Source organism: Eulemur rufifrons, chromosome 8, assembly GCF_041146395.1.
Source record: "Eulemur rufifrons isolate Redbay chromosome 8, OSU_ERuf_1, whole genome shotgun sequence".
NCBI classification, from domain to species: domain Eukaryota; kingdom Metazoa; phylum Chordata; class Mammalia; order Primates; family Lemuridae; genus Eulemur; species Eulemur rufifrons.
In genome coordinates this window covers 30,691,504-30,710,689 of record NC_090990.1, presented here as the reverse complement: position 1 = coordinate 30,710,689, position 19,186 = coordinate 30,691,504, and the positions used below count along the sequence as shown (strand labels likewise).

General features: G+C 46.8%; 2 protein-coding genes and 1 pseudogene across 3 annotated transcripts in view; 1 reads left to right on the top strand and 2 right to left on the bottom strand.

Moving 5' to 3' along the window:
* Positions 1-5,664, top strand: part of SLC2A1 (solute carrier family 2 member 1) — a 30,099-nt gene extending 24,435 nt beyond the window's left edge. For both annotated transcript variants that reach the window (XM_069477804.1, XM_069477803.1), the window contains exons 3-10: positions 728-888; positions 1,038-1,278; positions 1,843-2,005; positions 2,098-2,285; positions 2,543-2,647; positions 3,119-3,220; positions 4,515-4,718; positions 5,094-5,664. In XM_069477804.1, the coding sequence (XP_069333905.1) occupies positions 728-888; positions 1,038-1,278; positions 1,843-2,005; positions 2,098-2,285; positions 2,543-2,647; positions 3,119-3,220; positions 4,515-4,718; positions 5,094-5,294 (1,365 nt within the window). In that variant the 3' untranslated portion in view covers positions 5,295-5,664. The remainder of the gene's footprint in view (positions 1-727; positions 889-1,037; positions 1,279-1,842; positions 2,006-2,097; positions 2,286-2,542; positions 2,648-3,118; positions 3,221-4,514; positions 4,719-5,093) is intronic.
* The window catches only part of C8H1orf50 (chromosome 8 C1orf50 homolog), a 257,892-nt gene that overhangs the window by 153,391 nt on the left and 85,315 nt on the right, over positions 1-19,186 (bottom strand). The gene's annotated exons all lie outside the window — the stretch shown is intronic.
* Positions 3,811-3,924, bottom strand: LOC138391230 (small nucleolar RNA U13; annotated as a pseudogene).

Below are 19,186 nucleotides of genomic sequence, written 5' to 3'. Positions count from 1 at the left end.
CTAGGCTGATGCCACGGCACTCTAGCCCAGGCGACAGAGCGAGACTGTCAAATAAATAAATAAATATAAAGGAAGCCTTTTCTCTCTGTACCCCTCTCCGTTCTGTGCATGAACTTCCACTGTTGGTCACTTGCCACCATCCCCAGCAAGTCATGTGTAGCCTATGAAATCACACCCTGGGGAGTGGGAAAGCTGGTGGGCTCTCGGAGGCGCAGCCCAACCCCTCGTTTCTCACCTTGGGAAACTGGGGCTTGCAAAAAGGGAGGGGCTTGGCTCAAGAACATGGCCAGGCATGGTGGTGCCTTGGGGAGCTGAGGCAGGAGGATTGTTTGATGGCAGGAGTTCAATACCAGCCTGAGCAACATAGCAAGACCCTGACTCTACTAAAAATAGAAAAATAACCAGGCATGGTGGCACACACCTGTAGTCCCAGCCACTTGGGAGGCTAAGGCAGGAAGATTGCTTGAGCCCGGGAGTTCAAGGTTGCAGTGAGCTCTCAACGATCATCATGCCACTGCACTCTAGCCTGGGTGACAGAGTGAGACTCCATCTCTTAAAAAAAAAAGGAAAAAGAAGAACATGCGGTGAGATGCCGTGAGTCTGTGGCAGAGCCAGGCCTGGGTCCTCTCCAGCATCTTGTGGTGAAACGGCCCCCTGAGGGAGGGGTGAAGGGGAAGAGGAAGACGGCCCCAGGGGCTTGCTCACCCAGACTGCTTCTCCCCTGCAGGTGATCGAGGAGTTCTACAACCAGACGTGGATCCAACGATATGGGGAGCGCATCCTGCCCACCACGCTCACCACACTCTGGTCCCTCTCGGTGGCCATCTTCTCCGTCGGGGGCATGATTGGCTCCTTCTCTGTGGGCCTGTTTGTTAATCGCTTTGGCCGGTGAGCAGGAAGGGCGCTGGCCCTGCCCAGGGCATCCCAGATGCGGGTGGGAGGTGGGGGAGACTCCCCTGCCTGCTCCAGGGTTTCACCTGTGACCCAGCCCCTGGGGAGTCTGAGGGGCACCCGCCTGACCTGCGACCCCTCCCCAGGCGGAACTCGATGCTGATGATGAACCTGCTGGCCTTCCTGTCTGCTGTGCTCATGGGCTTCTCCAAGCTGGGCAAGTCCTTTGAGATGCTGATCCTGGGCCGCTTCATTATCGGGGTGTACTGCGGCCTGACCACAGGCTTTGTGCCCATGTACGTGGGGGAGGTGTCCCCCACGGCCCTTCGTGGGGCCCTGGGCACCCTGCACCAGCTGGGCATCGTCATCGGCATCCTCATCGCCCAGGTGAGCTGCGGCTGCTTGCCTGGCACCGCCACACCCCCGGCTTCCACAGCTGTCAGGCCTGTCCTGCAGGGCAGAGCTTCTCTGACTAGACTTGCAGCCGGCTTCCACAGCCCTGTGAGCCCCAGGTACACAGGTCCAGGAACACACCACCACCCCCAGATCTCCCAGGCCTCCCCAGCAGAAGAGCAAGATTCCCCCACCCTCCTTATCCCCTCTCTTCTCACTCTGGGCATCCGACCACAGGGACCCCACCGTTCCCTACACGTGCCAGCTTTCCCTTGCCTCGTGCTGCTGTGCCTGGATGCACACTGTGCCCTTTTTGCAAAAGGCTTCCTCGTCCCCATCCTTGTGGCAGCGTAGCAGCCCCACTCTCTGTGCTAGACACATTCACAGCCTTGCCACTTGCCCTCCTAGTAGTGCTGTGAGGCAGGTCCTGCTTTCCCCAAACAATGGACGAGGAAACTGGGACTCAGAGAGGTTAGTGGAGGAGCCTCCAGAAGCAGCAGCCGACACAAAGCAGGACAGCCCCTCTGGCGGGACGCTCACAGCCCCTGCCTCCCCCAGGTGTTCGGCCTGGACTCCATCATGGGCAACGAGGACCTGTGGCCCCTGCTGCTGAGCATCATTTTCATCCCAGCCCTGCTGCAGTGCATCGTGCTGCCCTTCTGCCCCGAGAGCCCCCGCTTCCTGCTCATCAACCGCAACGAAGAGAACCGGGCCAAGAGTGGTACGGGCAGAGCCCTGCCCTCCTCCCTGCTGCCCGAGCCCCGGCCTGCTTCCCACTCTGAGCACCCCCCTCCTTCCCTCCGGTCCCCCCAGTGCTGAAGAAGCTGCGCGGGACAGCCGACGTGACCCATGACCTGCAGGAGATGAAGGAGGAGAGCCGGCAGATGATGCGGGAGAAGAAGGTCACCATCCTGGAGCTGTTCCGCTCGCCCGCCTACCGCCAGCCCATCCTCATCGCCGTGGTGCTGCAGCTGTCCCAGCAGCTGTCGGGCATCAACGCTGTGAGTCCCAGCCAAGCCCTGTGGTCAAGTGTGGGCTACGAACAAATCCCAAACTTAAAACAACATATATGTGTCCGCCAAAGGAGAAGCTTCCCTTTAGAACCAGAACTGCAGGTCACTGCAGGGCAGCGTCCCTCGGCCTGAGAAGTGCTTGTCCCCTGTACTCCTTACTCACCCTGGGCCCCAGGCCCACTGGGGCAGAGGCAGGGAAGGGCCACAGTGCCCAGCTGAGCCCCAACAGTCTCTCTACCTGGCAGGTCTTCTATTACTCCACCAGCATCTTCGAGAAGGCAGGGGTGCAACAGCCTGTGTACGCCACCATCGGCTCTGGCATCTTCAACACGGCCTTCACCGTCGTGTCGGTGAGTCTTTGCTTGCTGTCAGGCAGCGGCCAGGGTCGGGCTCAGGGCCTCAGGGCAGAATGGCAGCATTTGCTGGGAGCCAGGCATTTGTCACGTCTCCATACATGCCTTCTCCTTTCATTCTCAACGACCTGTGAGGTTCACTTCTCACGTCACACAGCTGGCATGAATGCTCAGAGAAGTGAAATGGAAAAGGCTTGCCCAAGCTCACAGCCAGCATGCTCAGCTCTCTGGCTCTCTAGGGCCACCTCTTGCCCCCGTACTGCTGTCAGGCTCTGGGGCCAACTCTGTGCCCCTTGCCCTCTATCTGGCCCCCAAGCCGAGCCCCAGGGAGAAGGTGATACTACTGTCTTCTCCACTGGTCTCTGCAGTGCAAGTGGCTTTCCCGGCCACTGGGGCGGGCCTCTGCGTGGGTGGGTTCAGAGGGGCACCAGGCAGGGGTGGTGGTACTGACTCTTTCTCTGCCCACAGCTGTTTGTGGTGGAGCGAGCTGGCCGGCGGACCCTGCACCTCATAGGCCTGGCTGGCATGGCGGGCTGTGCCGTGCTCATGACCATCGCGCTGGCACTGCTGGTGAGTTGCCACGCTCTAGGGGGCAAGGTGGGGGTGCGGTGGGGGGCAGCGGCCGCTCACCTGGGCTTCAGATCCCAAAGCAGGCCAGGTGGGGGTTGCACTCACCCTGGTTCTGCTTTGACCTGACTTTCTGGCTCCCAAGGTTGTCTCCTTCCATCCCACTCACATCCTGTCTTGAACTTGCTCTGCCCTGCTTGGTGGTTTCTCAACAGGGAACCTTTGGCCCTAGACCCCAAACTCTCATCTCCCCAGGGAATTGCCTTGCCCAATATTAAACCTTCCAAAGTCTTTATCTGTAGCCTCAATTCACCATGGCAACAGTCCTGGAAAGCATTACCATCCTCACCACAGAGGTGCAGAAACATGCCTTGTGTCACTCAATTCTCACGACCGGAGGTGGAGTTATTATTCTCATTTTATGAGTGAGGAAACCTAAGTCCCAGGGAGGTTAGTGACATGTCAGATAAGGGATGAAGCCAGGAATCAACTTCAGGTCTGCTGGCTCCAAGCCTGTGACCGTCACCACTGTGTTAACCCTGTGCCAGGCGCTCACAAGCACAAACACTCATTTGTCCTTTCTTTTTCTTATACGTCAGATGGGTAACATGCTGACATTGTAACATGCTGATGTTGTGACAAGGTTTGAGGGAGGCAAATCTCGCACATGCACGTGAAAACTCGGTCACCACGCTTATGAACTAAATTTCTTTCTTGGCAAGGAAAGCACCATTAATCATTTTATAGATGAACCTAGGCTTGGAAAGTCTGGCGGTTGCCGAGAGGTCCGGCATGTAGCAAGTGATGAGCAGCAGATCTGAGATCTGAGCCAGAGTCCATAACTTTTCTCCTGTGGCCTCCTCAAGGAGAACGATTATATACAGAACCATAAATCATAAATCTAGTGCCTACTCCGTGCCACACCTTACAAGCCTTGAAATATGAATCTACCCCTCACTAAGGAACGTTCTTCTACATCCTCCTACCACAAGCAGACTGCTCTGTAGCCAGACCCAGGGGACTATGGGGGCCTCTTAGCACCTCCTGCATGCACAACACATTACTTCTCTCAAGCTTGCAACCACCCTGCTGGACTTAAATCATTCTGTTCAGAGGAGGACAGTGAGACCCAACACAGGGTAACCAGGGAACACAGCAAGTCCAGGATCTGCCCCAGGCCTACTGCTTTCCAGCCTAGAGCGTGTACATAGCCTTGCTCCATGCTGCCTGTGCACTTGGTTCCTCTGAGGATCCATCACAACCCCATCTGACTTTCCCCCCTCTCCATCCTTAACAGGAGCAGCTTCCCTGGATGTCCTATCTGAGCATCGTGGCCATCTTCGGCTTTGTGGCCTTCTTTGAAGTGGGCCCTGGCCCCATCCCATGGTTCATTGTGGCTGAACTCTTCAGCCAGGGTCCTCGTCCAGCTGCCATTGCTGTCGCTGGCTTCTCCAACTGGACCTCAAATTTCATTGTGGGCATGTGCTTCCAGTATTTGGAGGTGAGAACCCCCCTTGTCTCTGAACTCACCATTTCTCACCTGCATCCATGCCCCCGAGTGCTGTGAAAAGTGCTCTCCCAGCATTCTCATTAGGAATCATCCTAAGGGGGGAATTGAGGCTCAGAAGCCCAGGTTACAGGCTAAGAACACTGAGCTCAACTCCGGGGTTCTCTCCTTAGCTTTGAATGGTGCTCCTGAAACCTGTTCCATGCCAGGTGCAAGCACAGCCTCATTTAATGATCATAGCATCCCTGGGGATTATGTGGGTATTCCCTATTTCAGATCAAAGGCCCAGACATAAGGTAACCTATCCTGAGTCCAACAGCCAGGATGTAGGGTCGTGATTCCAACCGAATGTGTCCGTGTGTCTTTCAGCAACTGTGTGGTCCCTACGTCTTCATCATCTTCACTGTCCTCTTGGTTCTGTTCTTCATCTTCACCTACTTCAAAGTTCCTGAGACTAAAGGCCGGACCTTCGACGAGATTGCTTCTGGCTTCCGGCAGGGGGGAGCCAGCCACAGTGACAAGACACCCGAGGAGCTGTTCCACCCCCTGGGAGCTGATTCCCAAGTGTGAGGCGCCCCCCACCACCAGCCCGGCCTGTTCTCAGCAGCCCCAAGGAGCTCTTGGGAGCACAGGCAGCTGGATGAGACTTTCAAACTGACAGATCTCAGCCGAGCCGGGCCTGGGGCTCTTTTCTTCAGCCAGCAATGATGTCCCGAAGAATATTCAGGACTTTAATGGCTCCAGGATTTTAACAAAAGCAAGACTGTTGCTCAGATCTATTCAGACAAGCAACAGATTTTATAATTTTTTTATTACTGATTTTGTTACTATTTTTTTATCAGCCTGAGTCTCCTGTACCCACACCCCAGGCTTCACCCTGAATGGCTCAGAACCGGAGGGTGGGGACCAAGCCCTGTCCAGACACTTGCCTTCTTCACCAAGCTAATATGTAGGGCTGGACCTATGACCCAAGGACACACTAATAGAACTACGAACTACAAGGCTTCTACCCCAGGAAGTGGCTGTGGCCACCGCTTCTGCAGGCCTGGATCTCCCTGCCCTGGGGGTTAGGCTCCATTAGGATTCGCCCATTCCCATCTCTTCCTACCCAGCCACTCAAATTAATCTTTCCTTGCCTGAGACCAGTTGGGAGCACTGGAGTGCGAGGAGGAGAGGGGAAGGGCCAGACTGGGCCGCCAGGTTCTAGTCTCCTTTGCACTGAGGGCCAGACTATCGCCATGAGAGGAGGGCCTATAGGAGGCTGAGAACTCACTACTCAAGAAGACATGGACACTCCTGCCCTGCTGTGTATAGATGGAAGATATTTATATATTTTTTTGGTTGTCAATATTAAATACAGACACTAAGTTATAGTATATCTGGACAAACTTGTAAATACACCACCTCACTCCTGTAACTTACCTAAACAGATATAAATGGCTGGTTTTTAGAAATATGGTTTTGAAATGCTTGTGGATTGAGGGCAGGGAGGTTTGGATGGGACTGAGGGAAGAAGGGGTTGCAACCACTGCAGAGGCTTTAGACTTTGGCAGGATCCAGTCCCTTCCAAGCACCTCTGATCCGTGCCTTCTATTGCTTAAAAATGTTTGATTCCTATTGCCCAGAGAATATCTCAATTCTTTATCTTGGCATCGCAAGTATTTCTATCACATAATATTTGATAGTGTTCAAAAAATGGTAGCTGTGTGCCAACCTTGATCCTCAGGCTTGATATGTACTATTTTGAATGTGAAGTAGGTACTGTATTTGACAGGCTCAAAGAGGTTATGTGCCTGAAGTCTCACAGCAAATACGCTAAAACTCCTGCTTTTAACAATTATACTATACCACCCCTTACCCATTAACTGCCCCCCGACACACACACACACACACAAACAAAATGAACCATGTTCCTTGTATATGCCCACTGAGCTGTCAAGCTGCTTTGTATCCATTTCATTTGGAATTGCCCTCTCTGGTTCCAGCTTATATACTACTGCCTCCTCTCTAAAGACATCAGCTGCTCCTCCTTGAATTTCAAGAACACTTCATCTGTTCCTTTCCTGTGGCACTTTACCCTTCCACTGTTTATTGCAAGCCAAATTTTCCCACTAGTCTGAATTTCAAGGAAAGACAGTTTAGTTCATAAGGTTCCTTAGCACTATTCAATACAGTGTTTGGTATACAGCAGGCACTCAGAAAATACTTGATGAAATAAAACACCAAGGATATTTGTCTCTAGAGGCTCAGCTGACAAAATCCGGGGGAAATCTGCCTTCATAATTGGACCAACAAAACTAGAAAATCTTGGCGTGAAGAGGGGTTGTAAGGAGAGGGTGATAAGGGAAAATAAGTAGTTAGTAAATGGAAACGCCTATGCATACTAACTTCAGGAACAAAGACACTATGAGGACATCCATCTTCATCTCAGATAAAGAAGGTTGTCTGAGCCTGGGGACAAGGCGGTTAACCTATGGAGGACTGGGGCCAGGTGAGAGGAAGCCTTATCTTGTGTTCCCAAAAGGCTTCTGTTGAAAGGAGTTATCTCCTTAAGCTTCACAGACTGAGTCAGAGGCCCAGGCTGCCAAGGGTGCAGTCTGGGCCCTTAATCCTATGGCGCTACTTAGCGGCTGTTCCCACTGGGTCGGAGAGGAAACCGACGCCCGAGGGGTGCGGGGATGGGTGGGGGCAGCGCGCGGGAGGCCGCAACCTAAGGACCACAAAGCAGATGGTGCGCGGAGCTCCCTTCGCGCTCGAGGACCCAAAGGCCGGCAGAGCCGGGCGGAACCCAGGCCCCGCCCCCGGCGCCCCGCCCGTGCCCAGGGGGCCAGACCCAGTCCGACAAGGCCCGAGAACCCACTCGCGGCTCCCTGCCGCCCTGAGCCGTACCCACATCCCCGAGCGCCGCCATTTCCCAAACTGTGAAGTGATGCGTAGGCGCAGGCCCCAGCCCGCCCCAGCCGTGTTCCAGGGCGCTTTGGCGGCACAGCGCCCAGTCCCCGAACTCCTTTTCTCTAGGAGCCGCAGTCCACCCCGGGGTGGAGGATCTGGGGTACAGTTAGACCCGAAATCCTTTCCAGGGCCCGCAGCGGCGCCTCCAGCAGGGCCGGCTGTGGCGCGCGGCTACGCCAGCAGAGAGGCGGGGCTAGGCCGGGTCTGCACCAATCAGGGATGCGCTGTTGGGGGCGAGGGGCGGGCCCACGCCTCCAGCGCCCAAGCCTGGCGGCCCCTGGCGAGCCCTTAGGGACCACCAACCACCGCTCCTGGGAGGTGCAGTTTACTCCGGGAAGCGGGGGCGGCGACTCGCCTAGTGCCAGACATCCTGGGGGCTGTAGCTCGCCCGGATCCCTATCCCCCCATAGGGTGATGTCTACGGTTTCTGACGAAAAGGGGTAAATAGGTATCGGGGCTGCTCTCCAGGCCGCCTTCTTTCCCCACCAGTGCTTAGGTCGCTCACTGACAGTTTTGTGAGATCTTTTATCTGAAGTCTTAGGCTCAAAAGTCTCCTCTCCCTGCAAGCCTTCTGGATCAGGTTCCCCGCTGGGCTCCACAGCGTCTTGTATTTCCTCCATCAAAGGGCTCTGCAAACCGTACTGGAACTGACTGTCCTTCCACCCGACTGGGGAGGCAACTGCTGGAGGAACAGGGCTAAGCCATTCCCTGGTCTCCAGCTCCAACCACAGGCTCCGGTCAGGATTATGGAATGAATGACCTAGAATTGAGGCTCAAAGAAGTTCTGAAAACTGAGTTCTTCCAGTGCGGATTCAGCAGAAAAATCCAACAGTTTGGAAGACAAATTTAATAATTGGGAAAGAATATTCATTCTCTTCTGTCCCAACTGGATTTTTAATGACCTCTTACTCATTCTATGATTTTTATTTCTTAAGCTTCCTAAAAACCTGACCCCTCTGTCCATTGCAATTGTTGGCCCTGGTTCTGGTCACTCATAGTCTTTTCTGGAATCACTGCAACAGCCGTGTCACTGTTCTCTCTGCTTCCTGTGTCCTTCCCCTCGTTCTCCACAGTGCAATCTTGGTGATATTTCTAAAACGCAAATCTATTCAGGTCTCTTTCCTACTCAAAAACCTTCCCTGGGTCCTCGTGTCCCTCGGAATAACGTCCATGTTTCTTAGCCTGAAAATGCAAGGTCATTCATAATCAGTCTCTATCTCTCACCACTGCCCCCAGCCGACCCGCTCCAACCATATCCTGCCATCGATCCACGCTGTCCTCTGATCTCCGCACTCTCCTTCCCGCCTGGGTCTTTGGCGTTCCCTCCACACAAATGCCCTCCCAGCTACTCCAGTTTTCCACCAGGTGATCATACCCCATCACAGCCCAAGGAATGAGAGACGGGGGAAGCTGCGAGAAGGGGGCCTGCTTCATCCATTCCTTGGCACACTGCTGCCAACTAGCGGCGGTTGTGTGAACATTTGGGTGAGGACAAGTTTTAACGGCAACCTCTTAGGGGTTCAGAGAGAATAGATTACTTTGGAGGGAACCCTTGACTGAGACTACTACAACAAATCCATCTGGTAATCCTGTCCCTGGCACCCCGAATGACCTTCCTAAAGCAGTATTCTGACCATACTGCTCTGTGACTTGATGCTCCCCACTGTCTCTCGATAAAGCCCAAATTCCTTAACCACATTCTGGCCCTTGCAGACCTTATCTCCCAATATGCTCTTCCAACACCCTTAGCTCCAGCCAAGCTGGTGCACTCAGTGGTCCCTGGACAGCTCCTCATCCTAACTGTCTTACACTAAAACTTTTTCTTCAAGCTCCTTTCTCCTTGTCTGCCTTTGGTCTCTCCATGAGATTGATCTCAAAAGACCAAATTAACTATCATTTCTCTATGAAGCATTTGTTCGCTCTTTGAACTGTTCCCTAACTGAGCACATCCTTTTTGCCAAGCTGTCTCCTAAGCTATGCAGTGTCTTGGAAAGAATATGGTTTCTAGAGTAAGAAAGGGCTGATGTTAGATTCCTGTTCTGCTACCTAGCTGGAAAATGTTGGGCGAGTCACTTTGCCTTTCTCATCTGCGGCTTCTTCATCTCTTGTGATATTAAAATGAAATAATATATGTATAATGCAGATGTCCGCTGGAGCTACATGGTCTTCTCCCTTCCACATGTTTCAGAAAGCCTGGTATTCACTCCCAAGGTTTCTGTGAATTGCCACGGATCTCTTCCATTCTTAAGGTCATCTCTGGCTCTGATGGTTGGTGTCCCCTAAACCCCCAGGCGCAGAGTTCCCAGCACAAGCTGTTTCCTGTCATGGAACTCACATCTTTTCTTTAGTTTTACTTCATTCGTTTACTGAGCACCTCCTGGATGCTGGGGATATAGCAGTAAGAAAACAAAGATTTTCCTTCGTGGAGCTTCCAATCTACTGGGGAAAAAACAATAAGCAATCAACAAATATGTAGTAAATCAGATGGTGATTTGTGGTACAAGGAAAAAAGGCAATCTAAGAGGAGAGAGGATGATGGATTGTGAAGGTGGCTGTGGGGCAGTTTTAGATGAGCGCATTTGGAGGCCTCCCTGAGAAAGTGATGTTTGAACACAGATCTGAATGAGGTAAGGGGGTCTTCTAGGCAAGTTCAAAAGTACTAAGTTCACAAGGACCATGTTTGGTGTGTTGGAGGACCAGCAGGGAGACCAAGGCACCTGGACCAGGGTGACAGGTAGATGAAATCAGAGAGGTGGCAAGATCTTGTAGGGTCTCATATGTCACATGAAAACTTTGGGTTTTATTTCAATGGTGATGGGAAGCCACTGGAGGATATTGGCCAGAGAGGTGACACGATCTGATTAACATTTTTAAAGGATCAACTGGCTGCTGTAAACTGTAGGGGAGCAAGAGTGGAAGTGAGAAGACCAATCAAGAGGCAGTTGTGGTTGTCCAGGTGAGAGGTGACAGGGGCTTACCTCAGGTGTAGTAGCAGCAAGTAGATGTGGTCAGAGTGGGGATGTATTTTGATGTTTCAGCCTACAGGATTTGCCGATGGGGTTGCCTGTCAGGTTCAAGAAACAGAGAAATAAAGGATAGCTGAATTAACCAGATAACTGCTAGTGCCATTAACTGAAAAGGAGAGCATTGAGGAAGTTAGAATGAAGAGTTCAGTTTTGGATGTGTTGAGTTAGGTCCTGTTAGACATTTGAGTAAAGACATTGAGTAGGCAGTTGGATATACTAGTCTGAGGTTCACATAAACCTTTATAGAAAGTTTGGAGGAGGGATTTAAATCATAGCAACATAAACTAGACTTAAATTTGAGACACCTAAGTCCCTTGGCCTCTTCCCATCCCCACACCCTGCTTATCAAAGGCCCTGGCTGATGTTTTGAAATGACAGCTGGTAAGGACCTGTCCATTTAAATTCTTGGGCTATCCTTTACCCAGTTTTTATCAGGAAGCAGGGGAGTCACAGTTTTCCCCTTGATAAATTTTGCAATCTCTTGCAAAAGTTATCCCCCATGTTTTTGCATTAAGTAATGGGTGAAGAAAAGATTTAAGAGTATTTCAGTAGCAGTGGATTTCTTTCCTTCTTGGACTCACTGGTTTTGTTCCATTCTTCTCCTAAAGGATTGGCCTCCAGTGTCTCACGAGCTTCATGGACAAAGAGCCTGATTTTGAATTAAGGCTCAAGAGGAGAGTGGTGTTGGCCGCAGCCTCGTATATCAGTTGTTCTATCTTCCTCCACTGTCTCAGACAGATTCATCATCTTTCTCCTACAGTAGTTGTCTTCAAACTTTTTTGCTCACATACTCCCTAAACGAATTTTGAAAAATTGTGTCTCTTTGTACACTTTTAGGTTGACATTAAAATTTTTTCATCCTAAATTCAAATATTTGTAGGGGATTTAATTTCTGGTATGTGGTATTGTCATTTTAAAATAAAACTGTTACATTACTCTTCTAAATATATTCAACAAAATACCACAGTGGTATGATATCCATAGCCACAATATATGAGATATTGTACATATTTTGTTAGATTTATACCTAAGTATTTCAGTTCTGGTGGTGCTAACATAAATGGTAGTGTGTTTTAATTTTAGCTTCTACTTGTTTATTGCTGGCATATATTTGTATATTAATCTTATATCCTGTAACCTTGCTGTGATCACTTATTAGTTCTAGGAGTTATTTTGTAGAGTCTTTTAGATTTTCTGCATAGACAATCATGTCATCTGCAAACAAAGACAGTTTAATTTCATCCTTCCTAATCAGTCCACTTTTTATTTCATTTTCTTATCTTACTACATAAGGTAGGACTTCCAATACGATGTTGAAAAGCAGTGTGTTAAGGGGACATCCTTGCCTTGTTCCTGATCTTAGCGATAAAGCTTCACATTTCTCACCATTAAGTATGATATTAGCTGTAGGTTTTTTGTAAATGTTCTTTATCAAGTTGAGGAAGTTCCTCTCTATTTCTACTTTATTGAGAGTTTTTATCATGAATAAATATTGGATTTTGTGAAATACTTTTCTGCATTCATTGATATGATTATGTGATTTTTCTTTTTTAGCCTATTGATGTGACAGATTACATTAATTAATTTTTTGAATACTGAAACAGTCTTGTATACCTGGGATAAATCCCACTTGATCATGGTATATAATTCTTTTTATACATCATTGGGTTTGGTTTGCTGATACTTTTGTTGAGGATTTTTGCATCTGTGTTCATGAGAGATATTAGTCTGTAGTTTTCTTTTTAATTTTATTTATTATTTATTTATTTTTAATTGACAAATTGGAGAGACAGACAGGTGAATATAGAGAATCACAAGTTACCAGAAATGAAATCCTTGAGCAGAAACCTCTGCAGGAACCAATGCCAGAATAGGAAAACCTAAATTGTAATTGACCAATTTCTGGAGAAGCTGTATGGACAATTCTGAGAGTTAAAAACTCCAGGGGACTGAGTTATATGGGTCTCCCACATTTTTGTGACCTTTACCTCCCAGAGCTCTACCAGGTCCTCACAGTGAATATCAGAGAAAAATCCCTTCATGCTTCCAGCAGAGGGAGGGGAAAGAAACCATTTGGTAATATGCGAGCATTCTTTTATTCTTATAAAGACCTACCCTCAGGAGAAACAATTTTTCCAGAGCTCTGAATCAGCATCCAATATTTGGTACTATTTCTCGCATAACCTATAGGATTCATGGGTCCAGTAATCAAGCAATGGGAGTGGGAGTGGCATCACTCACCATTACCCTGGTGACCTGCTAACAAAATTTTTGCTTCCTGATCCTGCAAATTTATGCTCTGCTGGCCTAGAGATTTTAGTTCCACAGGGAGGAATGCTTCATCCAGGAGACACAACAATGATTACACTGAACTAGAAGTTAAGACTGCCACCCAGCCACTTTGGGATCCTCATGCCTCTGAGTCAACAGGCCAAGAAGGAAAATATGATGTTGGCTAGGGTGATCTGGACTACCAAGGGAAATTGGACTACTTCTCCACAATGGAGATAAGGAAGAGTATGTCTGGAATACAGATTCCTTAAGGTATCTCTTAGTGTTATCATGCCTTGTGATTAAGATCCATGGAAAACTACCACAACCTTGTCCAGGCAGGACTCTGAATGGCCCAAACCCTTCCAGAATGAAGATTTGGGTAAACGACCTCCCCTCCACCCCAGGTTAAGAACCATGACCAGCTAAGGTTCTTGCTGAAGGCAAAGGGAATACAGAATGGGTAGTTGAAGAAAGTAAATAACAGCTACAACCATGTGATCAGTTACAGAAAAGAAGACTAATTGCCATGAGTATTTTCTCCCTATTTTGTTAAGAATGTTTGTGTGGATGTACACACATATTAAGCAAATATCTTTGTTATCTTTCCTTTCTTGTTCCCTTATCATGTAACATAGGATGTATTAGCTTTATATCAGTATTTAAGTATTGGTAATTTTACATTTTAGTATTTAAAGTACAGGATGTCAGAAGAGTACACATCACTCAAGGACTTTACTTCCTCTTCTGGAGAAGGGATTAGTGTGTTTTTGGTTGTATGCAAGATAGTTGTGTCATGTTAGGTGGAATTACGACCTTGTTATTGTCTTTATTTGGAGATTAAGTGTGGTTAAAGGAGATGTGTATGGGTGCCAAGTTGACAAGGGGTAGACCTGTGATGGTTAATTTTATTTGACAATTTGACTGAGTTAAGGGATACCCAGATAGCTGGTGAGACATTATTTCTGGGTGTGTGTGTGCAGGTGTTCCCAGAGAAGTTACCATTTGGATCAGCAGACTGAGTAAAGAAGATCCACCCACACTAGTGTGGGAAAGACATCATCCAATCCGTTGAGGGCCCAGCTGAATGAAACAAAAAGGCAGAGGAAGACAGAATTCTCTCTCTCCTTTCTTGAGTTAGGACATCCATCTTCTCTTCCCTCAGACATTGGAGCTCCTGGTTCTTAGGCCTTCAGACTCCAGGATTTACACCAGCATTCCCCCATCCCCACCCACTCCCTGCTCTAAGCCCTTCAGCCTTGGACAGGAGTTTTACCATCGCCTCCTCTGGTTCTCAGGCTTTGAACTTCGACTGAATTACACCACTGGCTTTTCTGGCTCACCAGCTTGCAGATAGCATATTGTAGGACTTCTGGGCCTTTACAAACACACAAGCCAATTTCCATAATAAACCTCCTTTTATCTATCTATCTATCTATCCTATTTGTTCTGTTTCTCTGGAGAAGCCTGACTAATACAAGTGGTCAGGGATGGGCAGCTACCCTGAGCCCAGATATAGCAGCATCACAGTTTGTGTTTGGCCAAGAGGGTAAGGTCTTCCCTCTTCACCCTTCGAAGATGACCCCTGCCTTTATCTCAGACCCACATACACTGAGAAAGGAGTGTCATGGTGGCTGTCTTCCCTCACCAGCCCCTCCCTGAAAGGAGGTAGGAGGGAAACGGAACGTGAGCTGTTCTCTCCTGGGTCTGCATGGCTCCTCTTCTAGCTCTGCTCTTGTTTTCCTGCACTTCCTAAGCAAGCCCTGGCTTCTAAATGCCCACAGTCAGATTCTCAGAGTGAGTGCAGTTTGTTAAAGATGCCTTTCCTCTGCACAGCCAAAGTGAAAAGTGCAAGCAACTCTATTAAACAGTCTCAAGCCCAGGCACCCTACACACCCCCACTCTGGACCTGAGCAGTAACCTTTCCATGTCTGGGAGACAATGTTCTGTTTCACTGAGTGCCTGCCAGGATGCATCTCTGCCTTGTCCCAGTCTGTCCCCCTATGCCTGTGGCTTGGTGCCTATCTCAATGTGTATTTGTGGCAAGCTTTCTTACACTATTAACAGAGTAATGGGTGTAACCCTAAGCCAGGACCTGGGCCTATCCTGGGAGTCTTCTTACCTTCCTATCCTCATGTCCCCGACCTCAGGTGCCAGAAACTTGATAGAGATGCTCAAGAAATGAAAAATAAAAACACAACCAACATCATAGATGGTAACTCCATAGGACTCAATCTATCACCAAGCACTCTATGGTGATCCATAATAACCTGGATCTGGGCCAAAACCAAATCATAGTAACCAATACCTTCCACCCAGTGTCTTCCTCTAGATGGTTGCTCTTTGAAGGCCACTGGAACACTGTCCCCAGCAGGGATCGGCCTAACACAAAGAAGTCATCAGTAAGTGTTTTGTGCATTTGACTTGCCCTCCTTACCCTACATAGCGACCACCTATTAAAAACACTTTCCCATTTCATTTTCCATGGTTTCTTCTCTGATGTAAAAATACCAGGCTCCTGTAATCTAGGTTTTATTCATGTAAACAAGTACCCTAAAAAACTTTTATGTAGGTCACTGAAGAAAAGCAAGACCGATATTCCTGCCTTCAAAATACAGTCATGGGAGGAATAAAGGACACAGGATTAAGTTATAGTATGGTATTATGATTCTTGGCCAAAAGAAAGAGTCTATGTCAGCAGTAAATGTGAATGATATGATGAGGTATGCCCAAGAACTTTGGAGTAAGAGAGGTAAGGCTGCCCACATAATAGACATCTGTGTTTGCTGCCTGTCATCCAATCACCCTTTTCAATGAGGACCACTCCTTCCCTACTCTCAGTACATATGTTTGTTGTATAGTTGCCTCCACCCTGAACTCCAGGGCTCAACCTTCGGCCCCAGGCATGGCTATGAAAGCACCACTTTACCCTGGCCACAGTGATTAGTTCCAGAATGAACCCGTGACCTAATCAGATCAATGATTCTTTTGTGGGAACAACTGGGAGAGAGGCAGTCACACTTTTTAGCTGTCCTTTGGCCTGGCGGGTGAAGGGGAGCTCCAGCCATCTTGTACCCCAAGGGGAAAGAAAACCTGTCTCTGAATGGAGCCAACACAGGCAGAGGGACAGAAGGCAGGCTTGCGTCTGTAGCTCTCATGCCTGAAGCCAGATTTTTCAGTTATATGAGCCAGTAAATTCTCTTTCCTTAAGCTGAAATTGATTGCTTAGCTATAGAATTAACCTATAATGCATACAATCAGACCTTGATATTTTTTAAAGTTACTTAAAAAAATTTTATTTAATTGTCCCCACGTCACCTGACTTTTCGGGGGGTTGGTCAGTCACGGAAGCCACATGCACAGTGGTTAAGGGCACAAGCTTTAGAGCCAGACATGCATGGCGTTGACTCAGCTTTCTTAACCTTTCTGAGCTTCCGTTTCTTCATCTGTTAAATGCAGATAACAATAGTGTCAATGTGATTTTTTTTTTTTCATGTTTGAGGGCAGATTCTGTGAGCACAAAAGATTATTTACAGCATCTTGGGTTTTAAAGTTATTAATTTAAAACCCAAAACCTTAGTTTTATTTAAGCCTTAAAAGTTCAATTTACAAGTATATTATTCTTTTCATAAATTGATTATAGTTATATAAAAATAATAATTAAGTTTGAGGGGATCTTTTATTATTGTTCAAGTAACTCAGGTAGAACTCCATTAGCATTTTAACTGAATTTGTTTCACATATTCTCTTTTTATTTTATACCCTTTGTTTACCTGACCAATCAAGTTTCCGTCCCTGATATGCAAATCCTTCCCAAGTACTCAACAAAAAGTTGTTAGTTGTTATATATATTAAACATATAAATCTATTAGGTCTAGTTGTCAAATATTCCAATACCATTTATAAACTTAATTAAATTTTCATACACCTCACAGGTCCAATTTATTCTTCAATATGCCAAATTATTTTAAAATTACACTTTAAGTATCAAACATACACACAAGCACACACAAACTTATTTTGAACATAGAATTATTTACACAATAGGTTTGATTTTTTATCATCTCTACACTTAATTCTAAGCCTTTCTAAGTTTGAAAAGCCATTTACTCACTGAGAAAGAAGTCTGCGTCTCCAGGGAGTTCATATTACTAGGTCAACAATTCACAACCACGATAGAATAACCCTCCCAGGGGGACCATGGTAAGGTGACTGGCTCAACAATTCATGGCTGTGATATAGTTACCTTCTCAGGAAGGCTGAGGTTGACATCTAAAACAAGCTGAGGCTGTTGAGTAGACAATTTATTAATATAATAAAATCATCAGTCAGAAATTTGACATTAGGGAGCAGGACCTAACCCTTGCAGGCTTCCAGGATGATTCTGCCTGAGCCACATGTGGATATAGTGAGCTCTTTTTGTAGTGACCATGACAACAAAGGACTTCTAGTCCACATCCTTCTCCTGGATTCAAATTACACTCTTCTGTAATTCATCTGATTGAAGTTTGCAACCTCACCCAGGGTGCAAGAACAGAAACTTCTATCAATATTGAGTGGATTCTTGAGCCTCTTAAGATATTTAAATGTAGTTGTTGTTTAAAAACTACTGAGGCCTTTCCACCCATCTTCTAAAATTCTGGTGTAATTGCTCTGGGTGCAGCCTGGGCATCAGGATTTTTCAAAGCTCCTCAGATGATTCTAATATGCAGCCTAGGCTGAGAACCACTGTTATGCCTTCTCTCCTGGCTCTACAGACATTAGTTTTATTCCATCAGATCTTGAATATTTCTCATACCTTTCTTTGTCTGCTGCTAAATTGTGTTGATGATAGTAAGTTATCATATAGAATAGTGGTTAAAACTTCAGGCCCTAGAATCAGACTTCTCAGGTTTGATTTTGAGTGAATTTCTTACTTTCTCTGTGCCTTAATGTCACTGTCGGTAAGATGGGGATAATAACTGTTCCTATCTTCTAAAGTTTTTTAAAAAATAGGATTAAATGGCATTATATATGTACTGTTTACTAAATAGCATCTGCACATATTAAGTGCTCAATAGATTTTAGCTATTCTTATCATTATTTTCTATATAAATTATCATATAATCTGTGAATAAATATCTTCTTTTCCAACCCTTGTACTTCTTCTTTCTTTTTTTCTGGTCTTACTGTATTGTTCAGGACAGAGCAATACACAAATGGTGACAAAAGTACCCCATCTTTTTGGCCTGCTTAGTTTTGAGTCTTGAAGGAAATGCTTCTAACGTTCAGAAGCACACCTCATACAATAAAGTATGAGGTTTGAAGGAAGGTTTGCTACAGACATCTTTTTTCATATTAAGGAATTTCTCATTTTTTATTTTATTTATTTATTTTTGTTTTGAGACAGAGTCTCACTCTGTTGCCCAGGCTAGAGTGCCATGGCGTCAGCCTAGCTCACAGCAACCTCAGACTCCTGAGTTCAAGCAATCCTCCTGCCTCAGCCTCCCGAGTAGCTGGGACTACAGGCATGCACCACCATGCCTGGCTAATTTTTTCTATATAGGAAGTTCTTATTTTTTAAGAGGCACTGAATTTTATTGCTAGCTTTTCTCACATCAAGGGAGATGGTCACAGTTTTTCTCCTATGATCTATTAAAGTGAATTCCATTTGTTGAAAAGTCATCATGGATCAAAGGGTGAGACTGAGAAGGGGAATTTATCATATAAGAAGAGGGAAAGGTATCAAGATTAACTAAAAGAAATAAAATTAGTTAAGTCAGCAAATTCAGGAGAAACTATACAGACCAGTCAGGCCTTTATAAAGTGAAAGGAGAGAAACAAGCAAAAGTTATGGAACATTTCCATTTCTGTGACCATCAATGTGAGAGTTTCAAGAACACAGGGGGTGATTAACCAAATAGGATTAAAGGCTCAGAAATGACTGCACTGCACATGATCTACTGCTTGCTGCTCTTGCTCTTTCCAATTACAATAAGATGTATTTTTTAGTTTTTAGTTTTTAGTTTATGTTTTTTCCTAAATTTTTATGTTGAAAAATAATCTCCAAAAAAGTGAAGTTATAGTATAATAAATTAATAGTTTGTCACCTAGATTCACCAATTGTTAACATTTTCCCATTTTTTATCTGTCTGTATAATTTTTCCTTTGTTGGTGAGCCATTTGAAAGTTGCAGACATCATAATATTTTATGCATAAATACTTCATCATGAA